The 8,169-nt window shown below is 40.0% G+C and overlaps 1 protein-coding gene across 2 annotated transcripts; it reads right to left on the bottom strand.

The window, feature by feature from the left end:
* Positions 1–224: 224 nt before the first annotated feature.
* On the bottom strand, positions 225–7,115 carry nr4a1 (nuclear receptor subfamily 4, group A, member 1). Of its 2 annotated transcripts, none has more exons than XM_047371642.1 (7): positions 6,981–7,115; positions 4,462–5,228; positions 4,226–4,355; positions 3,243–3,406; positions 2,940–3,142; positions 2,637–2,815; positions 225–1,034 (listed from the first exon to the last, which is right to left on the bottom strand). In XM_047371642.1, the coding sequence occupies exons 2-7, from the start codon at positions 5,224–5,226 to the stop codon at positions 778–780; spliced, it is 1,698 nt and encodes a 565-aa protein (XP_047227598.1). In that variant the 5' UTR covers positions 5,227–5,228; positions 6,981–7,115; the 3' UTR covers positions 225–777. The 2 variants fall into 2 exon arrangements, with proteins under 2 accessions (XP_047227598.1, XP_047227607.1); XM_047371651.1 differs by having other exon boundaries at positions 6,985–7,110.
* Between the last annotated feature and the right edge of the window lie 1,054 nt (positions 7,116–8,169).

Here is an 8,169-nt window from a genome sequence, read left to right on the forward strand (position 1 = left end):
TGCCACACATGCATAACATAATGATACGGCAGTCTGGGTTATTCAAGACAAGACAGGGAGTTCCATTGCTTTCTAAAAGGAGACCAGTACATAACTGGGTGGGAGGTGCATGGGGTCGTCATCTGGGAGCTAAAAGAGGACTCTGTACTTGACCCAGGTTTACAAGCTGCAAGCACAATCTGACACTCTGCCGTGTTGGTTGCAAGAATTTCAAGTTTCCAAAGTAAAGACAAATTAATATGAATTTATTTCAATTTTAGCAGTGAAATTTCACTTTTACATATAAAAAAACAAAACCACAACAAGATCTCCCTGTACGCTGGGATTCCATCACATTTCATGTGTCAAAACAGCTGTGGTTTACTTCAGATGATTCAAAAACCACAGTGTGTAAGACTGTACTTAAAAAAATACACAGTATATTAGCTGCTCAATGTTGATTCATGATACATGAACGATACCACTGAATAACTTTGTAGATTTCAGCTACCAAAAATATCACCAAAACATTATGTTAAATATAAAGTGTAATTGAGCTTTAAGAGACTTCTGCCTCACGTCTTGAGAAATGGAAAGTGTTTGGATTAAAAGTTGGTTTTGTAAAAGAATTTCAATGTTTAACCAGATCCATTCAATCAATCTTCAGATCTCACAGTTATGCTTTCTGCTTGCAACCTGGCGAAAAAGCTGCGCAGAGATTGCTTGTGTTCACATCAGGGCCGATGGGACAGGTCTGGCAATATTCCCTGGTTCAGAAGAGACCCCCCCCCCCCCATTTTAAAACAACAGAGTGTCCATAAAGATCTTTTCTACCATCGGAGGCTGGGGAACAAGATTTGACAATTTAAGGTAAAAGATGCGCTGGCGGCCTTGCGTGCTCAGAGTCCTGAGGTCAGGCAACTTCCCAAGGAGTCTGGACAAGTAATTAGATGGTAAGGACTCAGAACCACAGCCAGACATGTGGTTTTTCAGGCAGGTGATGAGCTGATTCTGAAAGTCCTCCACACGTTTGGGCTCCTTCAGACCATGACGATCTGCAATTCAAAACAGTACGACATGCTGAGCTTTGTTTTTCGCACTTTTACAAACACAACTATTCTTTAGACTTTATGTTTCTTGCTGTACCATCACTACACTATTTCCAGTTCCTTACAAAAGTACCTAAAACCCTTTTTTGTCATATTACAGCCACTAACTTCAATATACATTTTAATGGGATTTTATTTGATAGACCAACACAGTAATACATAAAGTGACACAAGGTTTCATTTTTTCTACAAATAAAAATCAAAAATGAGTGACAGAACCGCATTTTGCTGCAATTACAACTGCAGGTCTCCCCGTGCATGCGTGGGTTCTCACCGGGTACTCCGGCTTCTTCCCACAGTCCAAAGACATGCCTGTTAGGTTAATTGGTCTCTCTAAATTGCCCTTCAGTGTATGAATGAGTGTTTGCATGGTTGTTTGAGTGTTGCCCTGCGATGGACTGGCGACCTGTCCAGGGTGTACCCTGCCTCTCGCCCATAGACTGCTGGAGATAGGCACCAGCTCCCCCGCGACCCACTATGAAATAAGCGGTAGAAAATGACTGACTGACTGATTGACAACTGCAGGTCTTTTGGGGTGTGACTCTACAAGCTTTGCACATCTAGACAGTGAAATTCCTGCCCATTACTCTTTGCAACATAACTCATGCTCAGTCAGACTGGATGGAGAGTGTCTGTGTACATCATTTTTTAAGTCTTGCCATTGTTTCTCAATTAGATTTAGGTCTGAAATTTACTGGGCCACAGATCTAAACTACATGGCTTGTGGCACACTCTAAACAGGATTTGTTATGGCTTATTTTGAAAAACTGTTTTCTTTTTGCCACTCTTCCATAAAGGCCATATTTGCTGAGTGCACAACTGACAGTTCTCTTTGGACGGATATATCCACCCGAGCTGTGGATTTCTGCACCTCCTCCTGAGTTACCATGGGTGTCTTGGATGCTTCTCTGATTAATGCTCTTCTTGTCGGTTTATGTAGATCTTATAATGGAAGGTTTGCAGTTCTGCTACAATCTACATTTTTTCAGATGATCAGAACCTGGGATATTACTTTATAACCTAACTCTGCTATAAACATCTCCAGAACTTTTCCTTGACGTTTCTGTCATGTTCCTTGGTCTTCATTATGCTGTTTGTTTTCTTGTTTTCTCTAACAAACCTCTGAGGCCTTCACAGAACAGCTGTACCTATACTAGGATATACAAGTGGACTCTATTTACTAATTAGGTGACTTCTAACCAACTGATGATGTATGACACACTTTTTAAGTCTACTTTGTGATTGTCTATCACATAAATTCCCACAAAAATATGTCAAAGATTGTGTTTGTGAACTGATAAAATGCACAGATGCACTGGAAACCTTCCCACCCTCTCCTTGGGTCACCATGTTAACCTTCACTCTGACAGGGTGCGATATATGACATTGTGTCATAAATTAGCCTATGTTACTCTTTGCCATGCACCTGTTCTTCCAGTCTTACGTTACACAAATATAATAAAACTTGAAGGAGATTTGCTGTGTGTATTCTTGCCTCTGCTGTCATTGCTATTTAAACTAAAATGGAGGTCAGAATGTTAAGCTTACCAGTGATTATAACCAAGGCACTGAGGCAGGCGAAGTATTCATCGTCCAGCTTCATGCAGTGAAGACTTTGAGAAAACTCCAGGATGGAGATGATCCATTCCCCGAAGCTTCGAACACACTGCGTTTTGTGAAGTACAGTGCCGTCGCAGAAAATTAGTTCCCCTGTTTCAGGGTTTGACCTTTAAAAAAAAAGGTTGACGATATATATATTTTTTAATGTCTTAGAGTAAATTTAATGCCTAAATGTCCCAAAAACAAACAACAACAATAATAATAATAATAATAATTGGGAGTTGTAGTTACCGATATGCAAGACGCAGAATGAAGAGTTCAATAAATGCACATTCCAACAGAAGTTCCTGATCCTCAAGACAGAAATCAGAGAAACCAGGGATATCCTTCGCCCACTTCCTTATGGCCTCGAAAGACGCTGTGAGCAGGTCATAGAATTGTTTGACATAAATGACATCTTCCTTCTGGTCCGTGCTGAATTTCTGGTCATCATACTGAAAAGAAATAAAGAAAAAACAGATGTTAGGTCTCAGGCTCTGGTCAAACTGCACCGTACGAACTCAAAAATGTAGAAAAGACTGTGTTCATTCTCACCTTAGTATAATCTAAAGCCCCGATTCTGGGGTTTGACTCTGTTTGGGCCCTAACAAGGGAACCGATCATGTCCACTGGGGACACAGGGGCTGGCATGTCCTGAACCACTTTAGGCTTTGAAGGTAGACGACCTCTACGCCCTTTCAGGCTGTCTGTTCTCACAACTGTAAGGAAAGAAAAAAATCAGGTTCACTTTGTTTCTATTGTTTACCAAGAACAGTGCATGCTAAGTACACATAATGTTGTACTTTAGCATATTTAGTTGTAATTATGGTACTTATGGATGCACCATGATTTTGTTTTATTTAACAAAACCCACTAACATGCTTTTCATGTAACTGTTGAAAAACACTTTAATGTATCAGGAGGACTTCTAAAGGTTTTAAAAGTCCTTCCAGTAAAAAGCCTAATTTGACCAGACACACAGATACTGTTCACCATGTCCAGCTTCTCCTAACAGTTGAGACTTGATCTGAACACCTGATGCAATTCCCAAAAATATAAATTTGTTAAAAGTGGCAAAATTCCCCAAAAATCTCATTTCAGGCATGACAAATAAGCAAAAAGACCTTTAAAAATTTTAATGCATGATGCAAATGCACTAAAGAAACTTTTATAACACGAAGTTCTTGCTTTAAATCAGCAAAGAAGATACATTTCTGCAGGGAATGAGGATGATGAGCCTTGATTAAGTCAGAATTAAATCAGACCGCAAGAAGGTTTTCCTGGATAAGCAGTTAATTTGAATTTAATAGTAAACCACCACAGTTTTGTAAGCAACATATTATCGGAGGTGGCAGGAAAAAGCTCATGTTAGGAGTTAGGAGAACTGAGAGGACTTTGTGGTATTACAAAGAGGAAATCCTCATGTTCAATGACAATGGGATTGTAACAAAATGGCAGCATAGTCATTTTATTTTCTCCAGTCATCTCTGGGCTGATCTCTAATAAGAAATTCCCAGAATTTCCTACATTTTACTCACCTTCCTTCACCATTCCTACAGCGAGGCACTTCTGGAAGCGGCAGAACTGGCACCGATTGCGTCTCTTCTTGTCCACCGGACAGTCTTTGTTGGCATTGCAAATGTATCTGGAGTTTTTCTGCACTGTGCGCTGTAAAACAAGAGACAGAATTAGTGTGAACCTGTCCAGTAGAGTGGCACAGCAGTGTGTTTCTTCTTACAAGAACAGTTTCTACATGTATTTGTCAACTGTTTACCTTGAAAAAGCCTTTACATCCTTCACAGGTGCGAACCCCATAGTGCTGACAGGAGGCATGGTCTCCACACACAGCGCAATCACCCTCATTTCCACGTTTCAGCTTGGGCGATAAGCTTGTGTCCAGCTGTACGCTGCCATGAAGACTGAGTCCGTGCTCCCTCACAACAGACGGGAAGGTCAGTCCAGATTGAAGAGGATGAGCCAAAGCAAAAAGTTCCTGCTCTTGCAAAAGCGACGGACCAAAATGAGACACATCCTCCACAGGCCCAGAGCTGAATGGAAATAAAGTGGATGCATTTGGTCCTGAGATGTCCTTAGCCACCCAACATTCAGGACTGGCCGAATATGTTCCAAAGACCGAATCCCAGTTTGAGGCCTGCTGGCCCTGAAATCCAGGCGTTGAAGGGGACGAGGCTGCTGCAGGGCTGCCATAATAATCCGACCCACTGGGAGACATGGCTTCACCCGGGTAGTTCAGCATAAGTGGCCCTGGGTAGCAGCCGTAAATCTGAAGCTCCTCCATGTTGTAATGTCCCTCCTGGTCAGAGGGAGAAGTTACCTGGGCAGGTGCTGTAGTGAACTGGCAGGAGTAGGCTTCATAGTCCTCAGCGGGTGTGCGCAGCAAGCCATTGGCAATTGGCAGAGAAGAGGCTGAGAGGTTGCTCATGTCCAGCCAAGGGGTAAGGTCTGCACTCTGAGACTCCAAGCTGCTCATGTTGTTCTCATAGAACTGGGATCCATGCTGGGGATGTGTGCAAGTCATGGCTGCAAAATTGTAAAACATGTAAAACTGTTAATGAAGTTAAAAATCTATACTAGTAGTTCTTAAAAGTCCTCTAAACTGTAGTCAGATAATCTTCTCCAGCCCCTTGCAAAACTATTCATTCAGCTTGAACTTCTACACTTTGTCATGTTACAACCAAATGCTTCAGTGTATTTGATTGGGATTTTATGTGATGGCTCAAACACAAAGTAGTGCTTAATTGGTGGAAGGAAAATAATGGCTTTCAAAGTTTAAAGTTTAAAAGTGAAAAAAATATGATAAATGCTTTTTGTTGTACTTTTGCATTTACTGTTCTTGTAGAACCCTCTTTTGCAGCAGTTACAGCTCCTGGTGTTTTGAGATGTGTCTGTTTGTTGATCTAGTGACTGACGTTTAGGCTCATTCATCTTTGCAAAGTAGCTCAAGCTCAGTCAGACTAGATGGAGAGCACCGGTAAACATAACTTTTCAAGTTTTGCCATAATTACATTTAGTTGAAGACTTTGACTAGACCATTCTAACAGAAGAATATGTTTGGATCTAAACCCTTCCATTGTTGCCCTGACAGTATGTTTAAAGTTATCCAGCTGTAAGGTAAACTTCCACCCCAGAGTCAAGTCTTATGCACACTTGCATGGCACACTTTTCAGATTTTACTTATCATTTTTCTTCCAATTCCCAATTATATGCTCCACTCTGTGTTGGTCTGTCACATACAATCTATCCCCATATTGAACCATGGCAATGGCAGCATCATGATGTGGGGATACTTTTCTTAATTAGAGACAGAATAGCTGGTCATCGTTTATTGGAAATGCAATCATATGTGTTATGACAGAAAAATGTATGTTTACATGTGCTCTTTATCTAATTTAATTGTGCTTTTTGGCAAAAAAGATAATAATAATGTGCAACAATTATAGTCTCCAACTCTTCAAAGCTAGTGGAGGCATAACAAAAAGGACTTTCGGGTGTGATACCAGTGAAACAGTGGTACAACGAAGTATTGACAAAGCATAGTTAACTAAAATATTTTAAAAACCATGGACCCTTTTCTTGCACTTTACAATTATTCACTACTTTGTGTTGATTATCACATAAAATCCAAATAAAAGGAACTGAAGGTCGCAGTGGCAATGAGACAAAATGTTAATAAATACTTTTGTAAGGCACTGTATATGTGGAAATAATAATATATTTTCAATTTGTGCAATATTTTTTTCAAAGTTCATTGTGTTTAGACACAAATCAAGCCATGTCAACACAAATCCTATAAAACCGTTCGACCAAAGAAAACTTCAGACTAATTAAGAGTTCCCTATGATTAGTAATAGGTTTATTTTTATGTTAATAAAGTCGTTTCAGTGAATGAAGCATATTCTCTGTTTGGTGACCCTAAAAACCTAGAACGTTTACTGCTGGTCATGGTAACAGTCACGTAATCATTTACTAAATGTAAAAATCACCGCAAGGTGCAAGGAGGTTGAATTTAAAGGCAGGGGCACAGAGCAACACACAACACATGAACACCAAGTTGGCTCAACACAAACTTTATACATTGACATATTTAACGCAAAAACACACCGCAACTAGCGGTTATTTTCAGTTTTAATTATCTCCAATACAAGCTGCTTTTCTTTCCGGAGCAAAAAGAAATCTGCAGCAAAGCGCCACAACGCGGCAGCCAACCACAAATTAATGCTTATTCTTTGCGCATTAATGTTTATGAGAACCAATGTAAAAACAGTTTCTTACCTGCCTGGTCCGAACGAGTGTTCAAAACCGTCTACAAGCGTCCATGTGTCATCTCGAGCGTATCCCAGCAGAGCGGCAGTCCCTGCGCCCCGCTCCGAGCTGCGCTCTTATACTTTACTTCAGTGTCTCCATGACGCCACTGAGAGGTTTCCACGCTAGCGTGCGCGGTGGGCGGGGAGGTTTCCAACCCGCAGCCAATCAGAGCGCTAGATAGACAGAATAGCTGCCTGGTGACGCACTACGGGATTCCGTTGACGCGCATTCAGCGAAGAACCGCAGCATTGTCCTCCAGACCGGGACCCAGAGACAGATAAAGCCCAGTAAATCTGAATTAAGACGTTTCCTGCTGCAGGTAGATGATGGCAGCCTGCATATAACTTTTTCTAACTGAGCAAATCTTTAGTTTTTCTTTCCTTTTCTTGAATGTTGTGATACTTCTGAACTGGAAACAAAAGGGGAAATGGTTTCATTATTTATAAACAGGAAGTCTCTGGTATTTCTTTCAATTCTTAGAGATTTTTAAGGAGGAAATACCTCGAAATGCCACATACTGGTGTAAATTGACAAAAAGCATACTGAAATTTTAACATCTTAATTATTTCCTATTTTTCTGTGGTCAAAACTTAATAACATTCACTGAAATGAATGCAATAAAGTCAATAGAATATAATTAAAACAAATCAGTTAATAGTTCCACAAGGTGCTGAGCTAGTTTGTGTACCTTAAGATGCAGTTCATCTTACCATGTATTACTCAGTTGTGTATTTATAGCCTTGCAAAGAGCAATAGACTTGAGTTTCAGACAGGAATACAATGCCGGTCCTTGAATTCCATGTGCCAACATGGCAGACAAGTTAGTGAAATATAACATTAAATGTATTAAATAACACTTTATCCCATGACACATCAAATCAAGGTTGGTAATGATATGGTGTCTGATCTTAAAATCAAACTGTATTCATTTTGTGCTTAAATGTTTGCCATCAAACAACAAGTTTGGACCCATGTTGAGAATAGTGATGGCCAATTTTGCAATCTGAATCTTTGCAATCAACTTTGACAAGTATTTGTGTTATTCACATTAGAACACATTATTTAAAAAATGTGTGATGATCTGTAGTTGTTTATTTGCTGTTTTGCTATAAAAAAGCAAAAAATATATTTTAGCTCTGTCAATATTATAATAAAT

This window comes from Girardinichthys multiradiatus, chromosome 1 (assembly GCF_021462225.1).
Source record: "Girardinichthys multiradiatus isolate DD_20200921_A chromosome 1, DD_fGirMul_XY1, whole genome shotgun sequence".
Classification (NCBI taxonomy): Eukaryota; Metazoa; Chordata; class Actinopteri; order Cyprinodontiformes; family Goodeidae; genus Girardinichthys; species Girardinichthys multiradiatus.